General features: G+C 41.5%; 1 protein-coding gene across 1 annotated transcript in view; it reads left to right on the top strand.

Annotated features, from left to right (window-relative positions):
* Positions 1-19,899, top strand: part of CPZ (carboxypeptidase Z) — a 54,178-nt gene extending 34,279 nt beyond the window's left edge. The window contains exons 7-11 of the mRNA XM_074991711.1: positions 1,951-2,109; positions 9,951-10,086; positions 12,361-12,500; positions 17,037-17,136; positions 18,658-19,899. Coding sequence (XP_074847812.1) covers positions 1,951-2,109; positions 9,951-10,086; positions 12,361-12,500; positions 17,037-17,136; positions 18,658-19,022 — 900 coding nt within the window. The 3' untranslated portion in view covers positions 19,023-19,899. The remainder of the gene's footprint in view (positions 1-1,950; positions 2,110-9,950; positions 10,087-12,360; positions 12,501-17,036; positions 17,137-18,657) is intronic.
* Positions 19,900-20,455: the final 556 nt, after the last annotated feature.

The following is a 20,455-nucleotide window of genomic DNA, read 5'->3' as shown; positions in this document are numbered from 1 at the left end:
AAAATACTATTGGCAGTTGATGGCAGTTAGGCACTGAATTGTTAAATCACTCTTGAAAAAAAAAATTTAAGCTCCTAAATCACTTAGGTATTGCAACAGTGAGCACCATAATGCTTAAGTTTCTTTTTGGATTTAGGCTTTAGTGACTTTTCCTAGTGTTTCAAGCCAGCTAACAGCATCCTTGCTGGTTGGTGTATATGTCCAGAATAAGCCTTATTACATTTTCCAGGCAGATGTTGGATGGATCTGGCTGATGTCAATTCATCTAGTATTTTCATCGGAGCTTGGCGCTCTGACATTGTGCAAGTGCCACCTGGCAAAACTGATACAAAGTAAATGAAGTTCCACTCTCTGCCAATGTCTACATGCTACGTGGATGAAGCCTAATCAGAAACTGGCACCAACATAAAGGACTATTCATTTGGGTCCTGGGAAACTTGCCATGGCTGTTGCCAGCAGAGGTACTTTCAGGTTGTTCTACAGTGGCTAGTGGGTCTGTGCATACTGCCCTCTACTACACAAAATGGCAGCCCTGCTAAAATATGTTATTAGCATCCATAGCAATGTTGAGTCTACAGTCGAGATAAAGTCGAATATTGCTACCCGCACCTACTGCTCATTCAGTGGATAGCAAGCAGTCCTGTAGCACCTTAAAGACTAACCAATTTATTAGGTCATGAACTTTGGCAGGTAACACCCATTTTTTCATTAAATGGAGTAATAGTATTCCACAGTGAGTATCTGTGCTGCCTGGATAAGAAGGATACTTGCTTTATTGAACTGCTAACACATTTCCTGTGATGCATTTGCATGCCCAGCTGACCCAGGGAGGGTCATCTCCCAGCTTTGATTATTTTCTGATAGCTGAGGGTATTTAATCATGAGGTGATAAATAGCTTTAGCAGCCCTGCATAATTCCCGCATGACTAGACCCAAAATAAGAGAGCTTGGCCCTCTGCTTTACACCTCGTGTAGTCTTTCATATTTGTGAAAAGTGGGTCTAATATGCTGCTGTTTCCATTGGTAGCATTTTTCAGCCACTTTACACTCACTTTCAGGACTGTCAATGACTGCACAAGGTGCAAATGGAAGGAGAATCCCACCCTAAAATGGGTTATCTCTTTGACATCTACATTGCAAGGGTTACCATAACTGGCCACCGGATGTCACTGTTGTATCTAAGGAATAAATAATTACAGTGCTGAATGAAATTGTTGTTCAGTAACTACTGAGGCCAGACAAGTTGCTTATTGCTTCAACAGGAAACTGTTTGCTTCAAAGCATGAAATGGTGACATGAATAATTCTATGCTTGGATTTAACACACTGAACTCCTTTTTGAGCAATGCACGGCTATAGCACCAGTGCATAACATGGATGGAGAGACCCTTCTCTACCTATTGTCACATGTACAGACCAGAGGATATATTACTTTACTGTTAAGATTTAGTCACAGCTATTTTTTAGGAAAAGTCCATGACTGGATCACAGGCAATAAACAAAAATTCACCAGAGCCTGTGATCTCTCTGTGACTTTTACAAAACATACCCAGAGGAAGGATATGGCAGGGGTGTGTCTATGTGAAGAAAATGGAATGAGATGGTCCCTACTGTTTTTTTCTCTGTATTGTATTTTTCCCCCACAATGGCCTCTGGGTTATGCGTAGTTAGGAACTGTGAGTCTGACTTTCCACTTAGTTAAAACAATTTTTCTGATCCTGGAGGGAGGGACGATCCCTAGATTTGGGGTCCACACTCCATGGTTTTGGTAGGACAAACTACCACCATCACATCCTCTAATGGGATATCTGTGGAATCACGCACAGTTTTCTTTCTATACCACACTCCTATATGCAGGTGTTCCTGTGATAAGGGTCATGCTGGCCACAATTTAAGTGAACCCAGTCTAAACAGAATGTTCACACAAATATGTTTTCTTTCTTCTCCTCAGGTAGCACCGGAGACAAAAGCAGTTATGAAATGGATGAGGGCTATCCCATTTGTATTGTCTGCCAGTCTCCATGGAGGCGAATTAGTTGTTACCTATCCCTATGACTTCTCAAGACATCCCCTGGAAGAGAAAATGTACTCCCCTACACCTGATGAGAAGGTAAAACTTCTTTCAGATGACTACATGTACAAGTATTTCTCTAGATATGTAACTACTTGGGACTCATCCTTTAAACTCTGAGCTGATGTGGATTTTTTGAATTAGAATATTAGAATAGGAATACTGGGTTAGGCCCAAGGTGCATCTAGCTCCATATCCTGTGTTCCAAAAGCAGCCAGGCATCCCAGAATGCCTTGTAACAATATCTTCAAATATACTATGAAAGGATTAATGTGATTTTGGCATTACACTCTTTGGGTGGTGATGGTGATGGGGGAAATTGCAGTGATATCTGGTGTTTGTCTAACATCAATCCCAGGCCTGGTTACACTTAAAATTTAGGTAACTCTATCCATTTCCCTCAAGCTGTTGTTAAGCTCACCGAATCCCAGGTTAAGATATGGTTAGGTTGATGGAAGAATTCTTCCATTGACCTAGCTACTGCTGCCTGGGGAGGTGGATTACTTATATTGAAGGAAAAACCCTTTCCATCAATATAGGCAGTAAACGTGGCTTCAATGAAATCCAAGCGATTTTGACAACTTGCTTTGAAGGAACCAGAGTCAGGCTAATGCTGAGTGTTCATATTGTCAGATTTAAAGAGAATAAAGAATAAGATTTGGAACGTGAAACTATTTACAAATCTACTGGTAGGAAATTTACTTCCATGTAGCCAAAACAATAAATGTAACATTTTAGTGATCACACATGAGGGCCTGACTGTCCTCCTGCACCTTCTGGGCTCATTTGCAATTCTGATCAGTACAGGTCTGATTGCTAATGTTTTACAACAACTTCGCACTGATGTAAATAACTCCACCAGGTGTAGGACAACAGAGAATCTCACTTCATATTTAAGGAAGTAAGGGCCAACCTAACTCTCTCTGCCTTCACACAGAGCAGGTCCTGAACACAGAGTTCTAACCTTTATTGATACCAAAACAATCTGAAAGAAATGTCCACTCTGTACAAATGAAAGGGTGCCAGAAGGGGGCAATATTGTGATACGTATACCAGGTTAAGATGCATTAGTGAATATGTGTCTTCCCAGTCCCAGATTCGGAGTATTCTTCATTTTGCAAGCTTTAAATATGCTGCAAAATTTTCATTCCTCTTTTCTACTTTTTGATTTCCTAGAACTAGTTTTCATCCTTCATGCAAGTAATGTGACGTTTAAGCTTTGAAATGCCCAGCAGTCTTATAAATCACCACTGTCTTTAGCAAACATGTTGCAAATGAACAAAGAAGCCACTTTTCCTAGTGAGATGCGCAAATCCTTGGGTGGAAGAGCAAAGGGCTGATGCCTTATACAGGCTGGGGACTCTGGTCTGACCAGAGATCTGCATTTAGGAAACTAGTATGAAATGTCTTGTTTGGAGCTTCATGAAGTTTGTTGTTTGGATACTGAACAGTTACAAGCACATAGCATGTCACAGATAGGCTTACTGAATGGTAATGCAAACTACAGGACATTATGAAGAAGAGGGGAAAATCCATTCCTTAGGGCTGTGTCTACACTACAGTCCCCTTTCGAAAAGGGAATGCAAATGAGGCAAATCAACAATGCAAATGAGGCACTGATTTACAAATCTCTTGCTTCATTTGCATGATCTGGCTTCCAAAAAAGACTGCTTTTGAAACAAAAACAGAAGTGGAGAGGGGTTCTTTTCAACAAAAACCTCATTTTTGTAAGAACCCTTCTTTCTGTAAAAGGTTAGGAAAAAGGGTGCTTTCGAAAATATTTTTTTTCAAAAGAATGCCCTCTCCATTTCTATTTTTGTTTCAAAAACAGTTTCTTCGGAAGCAAGATTGCATGAAACTATGCAAATGAACAGCTGGATTTATAAATGATCACTTCATTTGTATTTTTGGTTTCCCTTATTTGCATTCCCCTTTTGAAAGGGGACTGTAGTGTAGACACAGCCTAAGGGTAAGGAGCAGAGTGTTTACAGCCACCCAGTGAAACTGGGAGATTTCATTGGCTTTCTCTGTGTTAAATCACTGATCTATGGTAAAGGTTCCTAAACTTAGCAATATCTTATTTTGGAATAATGCTGCTGTGTAGACATAGCCCATGTGAGCAACGTTTCATAAACAAAGCTGTTAAAAACAGTCAGGTACTGAATGCCACCTGCCTAGGGACTGGTTTGTTCAACTCCCAGTGACATCATGGGCCTCTAAGGATATGCTTATGCAGCAGATAGACCCATCTGGCTGGGTTGGTCAGTACCAGCCAAGTTGGGCTTGTGTGTTTTCATTGCTGTGTAGATGTCTGGGCTTCAGTTCAAGTCTGGACTTCCGGACCCCAGAAGATGGGAGGGTCCCAGAGCCCGGGTTCCAGGCTGAGCCTGGAAGTCTACACCACAATGGAACAGTCCTGTAGCCTGAGTCCCACCAGACTGAGTCATCTGGTATCCCCCAGCCATGGGTGTCTAGCTGCTGTGCAGCCATACCAGCCCGAGTCTAAATCAAGAGTACCTTAATATCTCTTTTCTGCAACCAACTTCTAAAGGAGCTGCATGAGACCCCTGTTGACCAACACTTGCTGAGGTGAAATATTTAACACCTCCAACAATAACCAGTAACCTGTGGTTTGATATTTGTGAGCTTCCTTCTCCTCCCATACTAGCTTTCCAGCTAAGGCAATGCATGGGAAATACTCCTGACTCACACTTGGAAAACAGAGGGGAGAATCAGCACCCCACCTGAATCTCACACTAATTGTGCCCTTTTTCTGTGAGGGACTGTGCACATTGAGCCTCATTAAGATGTGGTACATTACAGCAGTACACTGTTTGCTCGAGCCACCATTGCTACAAGGACTGGAACACTGGAAAGTTACGGGATTTAAAAAGATGGGGGAAGAAAATTAGGGCTGCTGATGGGAAGTGGGGCTGGAGGAACAAAAGGGGCAGGTGCACAGGGGCCCAGTGTTTCAAAGGGGCCTGGAACTCCGGCCACCATGGCTGCTGAAGTTCCACCTTGCCCCAGAGCCCTCAGTGACTGTCAGCCCTGCTAGGAAAGATTAGGTGTATGATCTCCCTCCCATTAAAATATTTTTAAAGCCAATTTAGGAGAAGCCCAAATGTTTGCAATAGCCCTTAAAATATGAGAGTTACAAAACCCACACCTGTTAAGTGACCCGCATGTAACTAATCTCATCTCCAGCTGTTGTCTGGAGACCTGCATCTGAAATACTGTAGCTCTGTTTTAGCTGCCGTCCTGTTAGCTGTAACCTCTGTTCTGACTGCTGACTTGGAGGGATTCACCTGTGGAGGGAGACAGAGAGCAAATCTGAATTCTTGGCTGCAGCAGAAAGTAAACACCCTGGCACTGCTGAGGCTAACATTGAAGGGTCAAGTTCTCCAGCCTGTTGTGTCCTTTTCAAGCTGAGTCAATGTGACAAAGTGTACTTAGAACAGACTTAGAAAGCCAGTGATAACTTCCCCCTGTGTAAGTGTATTCTCTGGTGGTATGTTGGCACGTTACCCCTTCCTGGCTCCCCGGGTGTTAGGGATGTGGGACACCGTACACTGCAGCATCTGGTTTGTCCCTAGCTGCCAGATTGGCTCATTGAGGCTCTTTGCAGCTGACAAGAGAACAGCCTGCGGGCTGCTGTAACTCATGCCAGCTACTGGGTATCTGTCAACCCCATCATTAAGGAGCCGCAAAGTTGGCCTCAAGCCTCCACACTCATGGACTGAAGTCAACGCTATTGCACGGGTGTCAATGAGAGCGGAATTTTACAAGAAGAGTTACTTTCCTTCCTTCAGCATGTGTAAGCAAATGGCAAAACCCTGTGGAAAACCTCAGTTGGGACCAATCCATTAGCATCAGCAGATGATGAAGTCACGAGACTTACCTTCTTCTTTTCTTCTTCTTGGCCACTGGTGTTGTGCTAAAATAGGGATTTTGCTGTACTGTGTGCATGAGGTAGGGTTTATGGCTCCCTTAACAGTTCATCTCCTGGCTTTTAGGAACATGAGTTTGTCTGAATAATGTGATAAGTAAGCACACTGTCTCTCAGCGAGCTCTACTGGATTTCAGAACACAGTGGTTTGGTTATGGAATTGCACACTTGCTTTCATATGCTGTGCCAACCAACCCAAACCCATAGTCTCTAGTTGTTCCGGGACTGGAGTGGACCCCAAACTATGCACAAATCTTGTTTGTAAATTACTTAATTGCTGGGTATTTTCTTCCAACAGAGCCTTGAAGAATGAAGGAGATTTAACAATCTGGGAAGGTGCACAGAGTAGCAAAAATATCACAGTTAAACTTGAGGGAATATCAGAAACATGTTCTCTGAGATGTAGAAAGAACATAAAGGTTGTGGAAAGTGCATATGGTAAAGAACACACAGTATCCCTACTTCTTGGCTTTGGTTGCTTAAAGAATTCCAGTCCTCAGGGATCACAGTTAAATATCTCCTCTGTCTAGTTATCAAATAATGACCGTTTTAAAAACATTGTGCTATTCCTGACTTAGAAAACTGCCCCATCGCATCACAATCTAGTCCAATCTATCAATCAACATTTATAAGGCATTTATCACAGTGGCATCTAGACTCTGTACATGGATTGTAAAGCAAGACAGAGGCTGCCTGTAGGCTATCAGCAATAGCAACTCCTGCTTTGACTTGTATAAATCTGTGGTTCTCAACCAGAGGTACAGGTACCCGTGGGGTACACAGAGCTCTTCCGGGGGTACATTAACTCAGTGTTTTTCAACCTTTTCATAAATAAAAAAATTGACTTATTTTATGTTCATCTAATTTTTTTCACAATCATAAGTACAATGGAAAATGTATTGCATGTAGGCAATTTCTTCCAACCAGCTGCTTAACGTTAAGTTGTTTAAACAAATGTGTTAATGTGTTGCAATGGAAGAAAAAAAAAGTTTGTGTGTCTGAAAATTGTAGGTACTGGAGGTACTTACAATTTTTTTTGAAAAAGGGATACTTTATTTTAAAAAAGATTGAGAAACACTAGTATAAAGCAAGGGAGACTCGCTAGGATGATAGAAGGACACAAAGAAGTTTTCTAACATTTTCATAAAGGGCCTATTTTGAATCTTTTAACCTAAAAATAGAGCTTGCCACATGTAACAACATTTCCTAACAAACTCTAGTTGTCAATGAAAGTTAACACTAAAATTTGAACCTTAAGAATTTTTCTTCTTTGGTTTGGCATTACAAGAATCAGCCTGAAATTTGGAAACCTTAGGACCTCTCTGTTATGAAGTAACCCTAGACAGTAAGGCTAGAGCCCTGCTATGGCACTGTCAAACACAACACAGACCCCTCCCAGCTGAGCTAACAAGGCAGTTCTATGGATTGTCACTTGCAGAAGAACCCCAATACATTGCTTAACTCCTGCCAGCCATTATACACCATTATCCTCACCCAAGCATATAGTGTTATGTCCTGTTGCAACTGATTATTTGTAAAGGGTAAAATTCTCAAAAGCACCCAGTGACTTGGCTATGTCTACAGATCCCTGTGGCTCAGACTGTGGGGATGTGACTAGAACTATGCACAAAAGTTTTGCATTGTAACGCCCCCACATGGAAGCTGTAGACACAGACTGAAAGGTTCCTAGTCTGAAGACTACATTAACATGAACTAGGATCCTTTCAGTTCATGGACACAGAGTCCATGCAGGGGAGTTACACTTGGGTGCACAGGGTGATTATGAGTCACGCTTTCATATTGCTGGGCAAAATAGACGAGCCCTTTGGCACTTTTAAAATAATTACCCCCAATTCCTACTGATATCAGTAGGAGTGGAATGAACCATAACTCCTTTAAAATAAGTTAGTATGATCAGGACTGGATTATCCAAACTATCCATAACTATTGTTATTTAATATTATTATGTTTAATTACTGGGTATTTTCTTCCAACAGAGCTGTGAACTATGAAGGACATTTTACTATCTTGGAAGTTGCACGGAATGGCAGCAAATCACAGTTAAACTCGAAGGAACCTCAGAAACATTTTGTCTGAGGTGTAGAAATGGGGGTAGATTTTCATATACAATAACACAGAAACAATGTGATGGAATTTCTTCAGATTGTACATGAATACTCATTTGTCTTCGTTCAACAGTTAGCCAGCTTGTTCCTTTGCCCACACTAATACATGGTTAGCAGACGTACTAGCAAATAGCAAAGCCAAACCCTTCACTCATTCAGTTTGGCCTCAATGAGGTGAGATTTTCAGAAATGTTCTCTGTTCACTTGATTCTGCTTCCTTTGAAGTAGGTGTTAAAATTCTCCTTTCAATAGATGAAGTCAGGTCAGTGCTGAGAGCCTTTGAAAATCCCATTCTGAACCTTGTGGATAACTATGTTTTTCTGCAGACATTACATGCCCTAGTCTGGACCTGTGAGGTCCCACATTTTCCACAAAGGATCTGTCATTTCAATTCTGTACTTGGCAATCTGTTTGGCAGTGAGTGGCATGTTATTGTTTTTTGTCCTAAACAATGATCTTTGAGATGCTAAATCGGGACAATTACTTTCTTCTGCTTAGTCACCATGAAACCCAATTCCTTTTAGGGGTTTAATGGATGAATGACTGTAAGAACAGCCATACTGGGTCAGACCAGAGGTCCGTCTAGCTCAGTACCCTATTTTCAAACAGTGGCTAATGCCAGGTGCCCCAGAGGGAATGAACAGAACAGGGTAATTACCAAGAGATCCTCCTCTGACACCCATTTCCAGAGGGTGTCAGAGGGTAGGGACAGGCTTCTGTAGCCTGCATTTCACCTGATTTACCTGCTGTTCCCATATTTCTTCCATTGAGGAGGTATATCCAAGGGCTCAAGTCACAAAGGGAAAGTATTGTAAAACCTGACTCTAAGGTACTCTGCCATCTAGTACCATGCCCAGATTCGCATTAAGTGCTCAGAGTACAGCTAATGGGCTGGGACCCACAGGCAAGGCAGGCAGAGCAACCTGTAGTTTGAGAGTCCTAATGTGCTAGGGATTCCAGCAGCTCATTATCTATGTGTGTGGGGTTGTGGGGGAAGTGGGATTTATGCAGGTTTGCACGTCTACTTGCTTTGCACATGTCCCGTGTGCTCAGGCTAACCTCTTCTTTCCTTGCTGCAGCTTGTCCTCTCCTTGCTGTCTCCTTCCAAACTGCTGACTGGCTCTGGACTTAGCAGTCACATGTACTCATAGACTTGCTATCTCCACTTTTAAATCACTATGGTACCTATGCTTCTTATAAGCCTATAGCATTGGCTGATTTCCCTCAAGCAGACACTTAATCATCAGAATCTTCTACCTGGGCACATGGACTGCTGAGTGTCTCTCTGTAACACTTATCAGTCTATATTAGTGGCATATATACAAAATAGCGTTAATGACACTATGCAGGTGGTTTTGGTTTGTGCTGGAAGAAATAAGGAGGCCTTAACCTTGCATTAGTAAACTCAAATTATAGGCATTGAGAAAACACTGTTATAACCCCAGAGCACTTGGCACCTTTCATCAACTGAAAACAAGTTGTTACAGTTATTTTTTTATTCCTGAAATCACAACTTAGTCAACACTAGGGTAAGAATCCTTTGCAATTGCATTGCAGATAATGAATCATTTTTGAAAGTGCGTAGGTGACTTAGGAGCCTAGATCTGAGAACTTAAATTCCTAGGTGACTCAGGAATTCTTGCACACTTTATCTAAGAGGTTCCTTCTGTGCACATAGTTCTAGAGAACATAATCTGATGAACAGGAATAGCTCGTTCTGGAGAGGATCTCACTGATGTGAATATAGGTGGAGGAAGTGCTTGTAGTTTACAGAAGTGAATATATTTCAAACCCCCTCATTTCAGATATTCAGGTTGCTGTCTAAGGCATATGCAAATGCACATCCAGTCATCTCAGACAAATCAGAAGCCCGTTGTGGTGGAAACTTCGTAAAACGAGGAGGCATTATAAATGGTGCCCAGTGGTACAGCTTTACTGGAGGTAAATCTCTTTGCCTTTATGTCATGTGAAGCAGAAACTTGAATAAGTCACTTAAGAGATAAAAGTAAAGGTCTGATCCAAGGCCAAACGTAGTCAATGGAAAGACTCGTTAATTTCATAAGGTGATGGATTAGACCCTTCCCGCATGTGCAAAAATCTCTTCAAAGGAATTAAATGGCAAAATCCATAGTTAAAATACAACAGGCCAAATTCATCCCTGATATAACTCCAGTGAAATCAGTGAAGTTATACATGGGGCAAATTAGGCTTTGTGCATTTTTGAAATGCTGTTCTGTGTTAAAATCTGACATTTTCAGCCAGTTGGGAATGAAACATTAATGTCGCAACAGCAGTATGAATTTGGACTTTATATAATCTACATCAAGTGTGGGCAAATACCAGCTCATGGGCCAGATCCGGTTCCCCAGGACTATCCCCTGGCAGGCACTGCTGCTGTATTTACCTGTGCCTTTGCAGGTACAGGTGATTGCAGCTCCCATTGGCTGTGGCTCACCGTTCCTGACCCATGGGAACCGTGAGAAGTTGTGTCCCTGTCTGTGCCACTTCCTATGTGCCCATTGGCTGGGAATAGCGATCCACTGCCATCGGGAACTGCAATTGCCCATAACTGTGGCAATGCAAATAAAAACCACGGTGGCAGCTCACCAGGGACTAACCCTGGTGAACTGTCATGATTTTATTGTCCACCTCTGTTCTAAGTTATAGATTGGAAGTGTGCTTGTGTTTGGATTGCTAACAACTGAACTATAATTGGTTATTATTAGAACTTATCATAAGCAATAATGACACAACTGACATCTGCTTCATTGGTGTTCAGGTTTCCAATGCTATTTCATGATTAGTATTATCAGTTTTTCAGGATTGTTCAATTACTGATATTTGGGTAAAATTTTCTGAAACGCCTATGTCCTATTTTCAGGAGTGATTTAGATGGGGCTTAGATTCCTAAGTGATTAACAACTTTTGAAAATAGAGTGCTTTTGAAAATTGTATCCATTATCTATGCTTAAGATTTTAGTACATAATAATGTCATAACCTTCCCTGTAGAGGCACGGTGTTCTCATATTGGCTTCCCACCAAAAGAACTGCTGACATAGTATGTTACCTTTGCTAAATGGCGTAACAAAAGGATGACAAAACAGTAAGACAGCAAAGACATTTTATTTATTCATTCCCCAGTTCAAGAGCAAATCTGATTATCTGACCACAGGTCTGCAAGTCAATTCCAAAGACCTAAACCCAACTCTGACCTTGATTTCCTTAGTAACAGAGCGAAAGCCGTGCTAGTCTATATACTATCAAAACAAAAAAGCAGTCCGGTAGCACTTTAAAGACTAACAATATAATTTATTAGGTGATGAGCTTTCATGGGACAGACCCACTTCTTCAGATCATAGCCATACCAGAACAGACTCAATATTTAAGGCACAGAGAACCAAAAATAGTAATCAAGGTTGACAAATCAGAAAAAATATTATCAAGGTGAGCAGATCAGAGAGTAGCTCACCTTGATAATATTTTTCTCATTTGTCAACCTTGATTACTATTTTTGGTTCTCTATGCCTGAAATATTGAGTCTGTTTTTGATTTCTTTGTGACCTTGAGCAGTCCTTTATGGTATAGAGCACAACTCCTATCCTTCTGCCTTAGCTTTGACAGTGTAAAAGAGTTTTAATAATAATGGCCCTTACCCACCACAGACAGAAGTTGTGCATAGTAATTAGTTAACTAATGTTTAAAATAATGTTCATGAAGCTCCAGCTATCAAATACTATGCATCTGATAGATTCATTCATTACGTACAACATATACCTCCTTTTCAAAAAGGCTGCATTTGATAATCAACTATTTGCAGCAGTATACAGGTTGAACTTCTCTAGTTCAACACCCTCAGGACCTGACTGGTGCTGAACAAGAGAATTTGCCAGCTCACTGGAGGTCAATATTTTCTAGCACGTTACCAACACTTCCCCTTGTGACTGGGCTCTTAGAAGACATTTAGGGGTAAATAACAGCTAAACAACAGCGCAGAACACTGAGAGCTGGGAATGGTGGCTATAAACAAACTTTATAGAACCATGAGAAACTCGGCCACATCCATGATCATTGATTGTCCAACTAACTAAAATCATGCTGGATTACAGATGTTGACAGAACAGAAAGTGCAGAACTAGAGAGGTTCAGCCTGTCGTTCTAATTAAATGTGAAATGGATTGTTCATAATCTTCCCTTTTCCCTTTCTACGTATTTAGGTATGGCAGATTTTAATTACCTTCACACAAACTGTTTTGAAATCACCATGGAGCTGGGATGTGACAAGTTTCCTTTGGAGGAGGAACTTTATTCAATTTGGCATGAAAACAAAGAATCCCTTCTGACTTTTATGGAAATGGTAGAGTTCTGTTTTTATACACATTCCTTTAATGCTTGTGGGTTTAAGTTCTCCATTCTTTCATGGTGTTAATTTTTTTCTCTGTTGTTGCTTATGGCAGCATGTCATCAACTTCAGATATTCCCCAACCAGTGTCTTTGCATCAGTTTGACTGTTTAAGAATGTGGATATTATTTCCCAAACTCACACATGAATGGCGCGAGGATTGAGATGTACTTAAGCACAACACAAAATAGGACCATAGACGTGTATAAATAGTTTGTGTGGGCTTATGAACTAAATTTTCAAAAATCCAATATTACAGAGCAACTCATCCAGAAAAATAAGACTCAACTGCTCTCTTAAAGAATTAAACCAAACAATTTAAATTTCCACAGAGCTTAGGTAACTTTTCACTGCTTCTGCATTTCTATGATTTTGGCTGCAAGTTCCAATATTCTGTAACAGTGATCATTTAAGTTATCATTTTTGACACAGCTGGATCTAGAAAAATACTGAAAATGTCATGGGAAACCCTGCTTCTATGACTGTTCAGCTCAGTTTCTGAGCAAAAGCTGTTAAGATAAATGTCTGGCCCCTGAACTTGTGGAGGAGCAACTGAACCAAATTTATGTAGGTTCACTCAGCAGTAACAAATGCTTCACACAAATAACAGGTAACTGACCGTGCAGACTCAGGGCAGACATCTTTCCCTCAGCCATTAGCTGATCAGCTTTCTGTCATGCCTTATTTTGATAGACTATATAGTAATTTAAAGTAGTTAGGAGTGTGTTAGCTTTTTCTTTATAGCCTTTTTAAGCAACCTCTTGCTACTTGTGGTAAGTATCATCATTCGATAAAGACTACAATCCAGACCACCAAACTCATTTCATTTTACAGCTGTCTGATGAAAATGAGTTTTAGAGAGTCCAAATGGGACTGGATTAAATCCATATATATTGCACTTGAAGCCTTGAAGATTTAAAGATTTTTATAGTGTGAGATCCTGTAGACGTCTATGCTGGAAAAGTCTTTTGAGTAAATGCAGAACAGTAAACAAAAACTCTTCAGATAAGACTGACTGAATTACTCCAGATAAGAATTAAATCTGCCATAACCAATTAAAACTTTTCTCATTCCGATATTTACCAGATTATTTGGTGTCTGTAGAAATCTACTTGGTTTAACTTGCAAAACTCAAACATATTTATATGTGCTATTTAAGGTGACCATCTGTCCTGTTTCTGGAAGGACAGCCCCATACTTTGGGTGCCAGGAAGGTGTCCGAATTTATTTTCACAACGGGGCTAATTTCCCTATATTTGCAGGGGGAGCAGCTGCCACCCGGTTCCTGCCATGCATCAGCGCAGCTGCCACCTAATTCCCAGATCCCTGCAGCTCATGGGAGCTGGGAGCTGGACCTGCTCGGCTGCTGCCTGGTTCCCCCAGGTGGAGCTGGGATGGCACAGATGCCACCTGGATCCTGGCTACCCAAGGTGGGAGAGCCAGGAGCCCCACCCACATGTCTGGCACATGGTTCATCGCTCCCACACCTGGGGGGAGCCGGAATGAGCATTGGCAGCTGCCGCCTACTTCCTGGCTCCCAAGGCACAGGGACCTGGGAGTCCACCCGTGGAGCTGCCACCCAGTTCCCAGCTCCCCACACCTTGGTGGAGCCGGGAGGAGCTGCCCCTCTACCACTCCCATATCGCCATGCCCCGTATTTGGGATAGGGAGATATGGTCATCTTAGTGCTAATCTTTGCCCCATTAAAAGCAATGACAAAACTCCCATTGGCTATAATGATACATGATTGGGGCTGTATTCATGGAAGCAAAATAAACCCAATGTAATGAAGTAATTAATGGCCAGTTCTGTCACTTGCACCTGTACTGTCTAGTAATTATTGAAGTCCTGTGAGAAAAGGTGTCAAAAATGGGACTTAACAGCAAATCCATCCTAAACCCAGCAAAGCAAAGGCAAACAGAGTTGAAACAGAATTAGTTGATTACACAGCATAGAGAATTTACTGCTCCACAGAGAGGGAAATTCTGTCTTTCTGATTTAGAAGTGTTTCCATTCACTGTGCACACACGTTAATGAGGAGAGCGCAAATTAGTAGAGACAAAGGCTGGCTATTTTCAATACCTCATATGTCTCACCTTGAGTAATAAATTAAGCTATGTAAAAGGTAAGGTAATTCTCATTGTAAGTAGGAGCAGCAGAATCAGGTCCTAAATAAGTTTGTGTTGTAATTAGAACAGGTCAACATTTTTAGATTAAAACAACTTTTCAGCCAAAAAAATTCCCTTTAAAAAATGGATACATTCATTATTTTTTTATTTCTTTTTTAAAATGTCATTGGAAAAAATTAACCTTTTTAATCTTTTTTGGTTTTCCTGCTTTTCCAGGTTTTCTTGGGGCTAAGAGGAGGGAAGAAAAAAGAGAGAAGGAGAAACAGTGGAAGGGAAATAAGTTAAAAAATGAGGGGGAAAGAGAAAACATAGAAAAAAACCCAGAAAAATGAAAACATTCAGAAAAAGAATTTTGAAATTGAATTTTTTCAATAAATATTTGTGACAATTTTCTACAAAATAAAAAAAAACTGTTCATCTTTGAAGCCCATGGAACAAAAATGACTGAGAGTCTAAAATATATTTTTTTCTCAGTTTTTTACCATCTTAGCTTTTTATGAAGGTCTACATTTCTAGCAGTACCTTTGGCCTCTTGTGCATGGAATTAAACTGATCCACTGAGTGCTTGTCTTGCTAGGAGATTTTTTTTTCCTTTTAGGACCTTGTGTTAATAGCGGTAGAGAATCAGAGTCCTGTACCTACTATGATCATGGCACTCTGAGGGATCACATTGGACCACACCATGACGAACCTAACGTCCAAGTTTGCCACAGATTTGTTGCTCTAGTCTGTTCATCTTTCTAATATAAATATTCACATCACTTTTTTAACAGCACCTGTCATTGTTCCCAAATCTCCATCACTGTTCTCTGACAGGGAGGGATCTTAAGACAGAAATAACACAGATCTGCCTCACAAGGTGGCTCACAGGTTCATTTATTTAATACACAGTTTACAACACTATGAGATCCTTGAATATTAAGTACTACATAGCTGAAAAAATATTTGTTATTTTATTTTACAAGTTTTAATGCCTCTGAGTGTCATGAAAATAGTATTCATTGCACTGAGCTGTATTAGTTGGTTGCACTGTCAAGATGGCAACATGCTGTTAGATTGTAAATTATTAGTTATTTAGTTATTTTGTCCTTTAATGCAGCATTTTCCTTGTAATATATGCAATTAGTAGATGAGAGGTCAAATCCTCACTTTGTGTAAATTGGGCTCATTTATTACACAGTTTATGAAAATGTATTTTTTGCTTTACATAGGGAGAATCAGCTCATTTTTCAAAACTTCAAATATGAATTTCTCTTCTGCATTGAGTTTAAGTCATAGATTTTAAAAAAAATCAGTTTAATATAATGGTTGTATGGTCACACTCCCATGATCTATTTACATGGGGGCCTCCATGCATAGATCATGTTCCACCATCATCAAAGCAGGACGATTTCCTTCCATATCTCCTCTTGTCCTTAGACCCATAGCGAGTTGTAAGTTGGAGATCCATGAGTGGAGACAGTTATCTGAGATTGTGCACATGCTTCTAGGTTGTTACCCGAGCCACCCTTCTCAGTGGGAATGATGGTGATTCATTTTGAGGAGATTGTTTCCTGTCACAGCCAGCACGTGGTCAGTCTGACCTAATGGTCGGAGCAGGAGCCAAGTCTCAGAAAGTCAGAGGGCCAATCAATAGCCAGGAGATAGGCACAGTGAGAAGGAAAAGTCTGGGGTCTGGTGCACACAGAATCTGGAACAGGAACATACAGGCAGGCAGTCTGTGTTGATGCTCAGACACCCTACTGTTATGGCTTCCTGGCGTAAGTACAGGTGTCAGTCAATCAGCAGACTGTGAGCAGCTGCCATGCAGGTCCTGCTTGACAGTTTCTTCTCTTGAGCCCAGCTTTACAAGGTCCTAGTCTATGCTTTTTATGTTGATGTGGAAGTGGCAGCAGCTCAGAAAGCCCATGTCCTCACTCTAGGATTAGAATCATAGAACGCTGGAACTGGAAGGGACCTCGAGAGGTCATTGAGTCCAGTTCTCTGTCCTCTCAGCAGGACCAAGCACCATCTAGACCATCCCCCATAGGTATCTATCTAACTTGCACTTAAAAAGCTCCAGTGATGAAGATTCCCACAAACTCCCTGGGTAATTTATTCCAGTGTTTAACCACCCGGACAGGAAGTTTTACCTAATGTCCAACCCTAAACCTCCCTTGCTTCAGTTTAAGCCCACTGCTCCTCATCCTGTCCTTGGAGGCCAAGGAGAACAATTTTTCTACCTCCTCCCTGTAACCTTCTTTAAGGTACTTGAAAAGGATTCTTACACTTCGTTTTCCTATATGTTTCCTTGCAGGAAAAAATATGATGATTCAGGCACAAAATTATTACCAGTTGGTTTAACTTGTGCTTTCTTTGTTAGATACATCGTGGAATAAAGGGAATTGTCTCTGATAAATTTGGCAACCCAATAAAAAATGCCCGAATTTCAGTCAGAGGGATCCGACATGATGTTATCACAGGTAATGCTATTTTGGTTGGATCTTTTGTACAATAATGATGGAATGTGCTATCAGCCAAAAAACTGTAGGCCTCACTCAGGCAAAAGTTCCACTATATTCACTGGACATTGTGACTGAATTGCAGAATTTCACTGGGTGAGTTTGCTTCTACAATTATGTGAAAACCATAGGTCAAAATTTGCTCTCCAGCCCTCATTATCGGTGCTTGTGAAGGTGAATGAGTGTAAATAAGTGCAAAAGTTTTACTCAGAACATTTTCCAGAATCTCTCTAATTACATGTTCTTGCAAAGCTAAGTAAGTAGAAATTTTCATCAGGTAGAGCAATAGTTTGATATCTCTAATTTTAATTCTGTGCACAGGTGACTAGTATGTTATAAATGTATATGAATTATTGACTTTATGTAGGTCAGAGGCAAAAAAGAGTGGAACACTGAGTTACATATCGTGTACTCTGCATTAATCAATCAATAACACACACAGCTGTTAATTGTCACCTAAAAGCCCCACACTGCCTGTGCTCCTGGGCCACCTCCCCTGCACTTGGGCTGCCCCCCACCATGCTGCTTCCTCCAGCTAATCCCCCCCCAGGCTGCAGGTTGTTTGAGGTGGGGGGAAGCTCTGGGGCTGACACCCCTCCAGATGCCTCCCATGGCCTGCAGGCTGTCTGGAGGGGACAGGCTTCAGTGGGCTTCCCCCTCTACAGCTACCCCCTTATGACCTGAAGGTTGTGTGGGGAGGGTACAGGGACTGCTCCTCCTCCCCAGCTGTCCTCCATACACAGCAGCTCCCCCACAGCCTGTAGGCTGTCAGAGTGGGGTGAGGTTCTGGGGACTGCCCCCCACCTCCAGCAAACCCCTCCCATGGCCTGCAAACTGTCTGATGCTGCCTCCCCTCCAGCAACTCCTCTGCTGCCTATAGGCTCTCTATGGGGGCAGATTCTGGGTCTGGGGTAGAGGACTTATTGTGTCAAGCAAGATGGCAGAGCCCAAGCCCTGCTGGCCTCTCTCTTGGTGCTGCAGCTGCCCCCAGTGGCCACTCTCAGTATCACATCCGTTCTGGCTGTGCCCCTCCCTTTTGCCTCCCTCCTTCTGCCCCCTCTCTTTCCATGTTCTGGGAAATCCTGGGATTTCAGGCATTTCTCACTTTCCAGGAGCAACCAAAACTAACTTTGGTTTAACTTAGGGTAAGAGGAAGCTACATACCAAATTTTGTGGTCATAGCTCTTACGGTTTAAGAGGAGTTCTTGAACAAACATTGCACCGACAGCCAGCCAGCCAGATGCAATATTTATTTATGAAGGGCCAGATTTTCACCCAGCAGCTCCCATTCTGACACTTACAGCCTGATTTTTTAAAAAGGGGAATACTTGGTGTCTTGAGCTCTTTGCTAAATCTAGCCCTGGATTGTGGGTACTGAGCTCTTTTGAAATCTGTTGTTACATACCCAATGCATATCTGTGTATGGGTGTGTGTTTGCATGTATGCTACTGGACAAAGGATTGAGACACCTGTTTTCTTTAGCTGCTGATGGAGACTACTGGAGACTTCTACCTCCAGGAACATACATAATCAGTGCTCACGCTGTTGGATACAGCAAAGTGATGAAGAGGGTCACGCTGCCTGCCAAGATGAAAAGAGCTGGGAGGGTAGATTTTGTCCTTCGATCTCTAGGTACAAAGCCTAACAATTTTCTCCGGAGGCCCATGGAAGATGCATATGAGCAAAATGACCCATTGGAACATTTTGATCCTCATGCCCAACATGCACCATCTAACCGAAGAGAAGAGAGAGGGCAGCCTACACGGCACAATGAGAAGCCTTGGTGGTGGTCTTACTTCAGCTCTCTAGGCCAACATAAACCACTGTGGCTGCTCAAGCAGCGTTAAGTCACCCAGTTGTATTGCTCACTTTATTATGACACTGTTCCATCAAAATCCTAATACTCTGAGTGCTAATGGTAATATTTCAGTCTGTTTAATTTAGAAATACAGTGTTAACTCAGTATCACTCTATGTAATTCCCTTATTTTCTCTTTGCACAGAATTTACTATATTCAAGTAGTTTTGTATATTAAAAACACTACGCGTTGGTCAAAGCCCAGGTTCTATTCAGTTTCCTGCTAATGTGCTTTCCTTATGCCCATGCAGTTAATCATCAGATTTATTATTTATTAGGCTCTAAAGTACCTGCAGAAGAATCTTCCTGATCTTTTAATGCATTTTCATACATGTCTTATCACATTAATTATTGCAAACTGAAAACACCCTTTAGGAAAATTTGGAAAAGCCTTTTCTTCTTTATACATTATTTCTGCATATTAAGTTTAGTACATTAAATCTTCCAACATAGATTAAGATTATTTTAGAGGGGAAAAAAGCCCTTCATTTGCTCCCAGCATTACTTTGCAGAAAGATCTCACCAGAAATGAGAAATATGAAAAGAAGAAATCTGTGTTTCTGAATTAGGAACATTTGCAGTAGAATGAGCTAGTTGTAAACAAGTCCATTCTTAATATAGAAACATATTGGACAACGTCACATTTTCCCAAATTCTAGTTGAGCAATTCTCTCAGTTTCCATCTCATAATGTTTGAAAGGATCCATAATTTTATAGAATAAGAGTAAAAAGTGATAAAGACTAGATTGTGTTATCCTCCCATGTGTTGCCTTATACCATGAACAGACAACTGAAGTACATGGGAATACTTGGCAGCTGGGTCTACATGTGCCCCTTCCTTTCGAAAGGGGCACGTTAACGAGTGGGTTCAAAAGATGCTAATGAGGTGCTGCAATGAATATGCAGTGCCTCATTAGCATAATGGCAGCTGCGGCGATTCGAAAGTGCAGCTTTTCGAATTGTGCGCCACCCATGGAGACGGGACCTTCCGAAAGGACCCCCCCCAGTTTTCAAAAGCCCTTCTTCCTAACACCAGATAGGAAGAAGGGCTTTCGAAAACTGAGGTGGGGGTCCTTTCAGAAGGTTCCGTCTCCACGGGCGGCACGCGATTCGGAAAGCCACACTTTCGAATCACCGCGGCCGCCATTATGCTAATGAGGTGCTGCATATTCATCACAGCACCTCATTAGCATCTTCCAACCCCGCTCATTAACATGCCCCTTTTGAAAGGAAGGTGCACGTGTAGACACAGGGAGAGTAGGGTATTATTCATGAGAAGAAGTATATTTGATTTAATTAGAGCTTTAATACTAAAAGTATACTTGTCTTTCTGAAAATATTTGTTATTAAAAGATTGCTAGGAGGTGAAGAATAAATGTCCTGATTCCTGAGGCAACTGGGTTAAAATGTGACATATGCCATA

This window comes from Carettochelys insculpta, chromosome 4 (assembly GCF_033958435.1).
Source record: "Carettochelys insculpta isolate YL-2023 chromosome 4, ASM3395843v1, whole genome shotgun sequence".
Classification (NCBI taxonomy): domain Eukaryota; kingdom Metazoa; phylum Chordata; order Testudines; family Carettochelyidae; genus Carettochelys; species Carettochelys insculpta.
The sequence above is the reverse complement of the archived record's forward strand: the minus strand, read 5'-3'. Positions and strand labels throughout refer to the sequence as shown.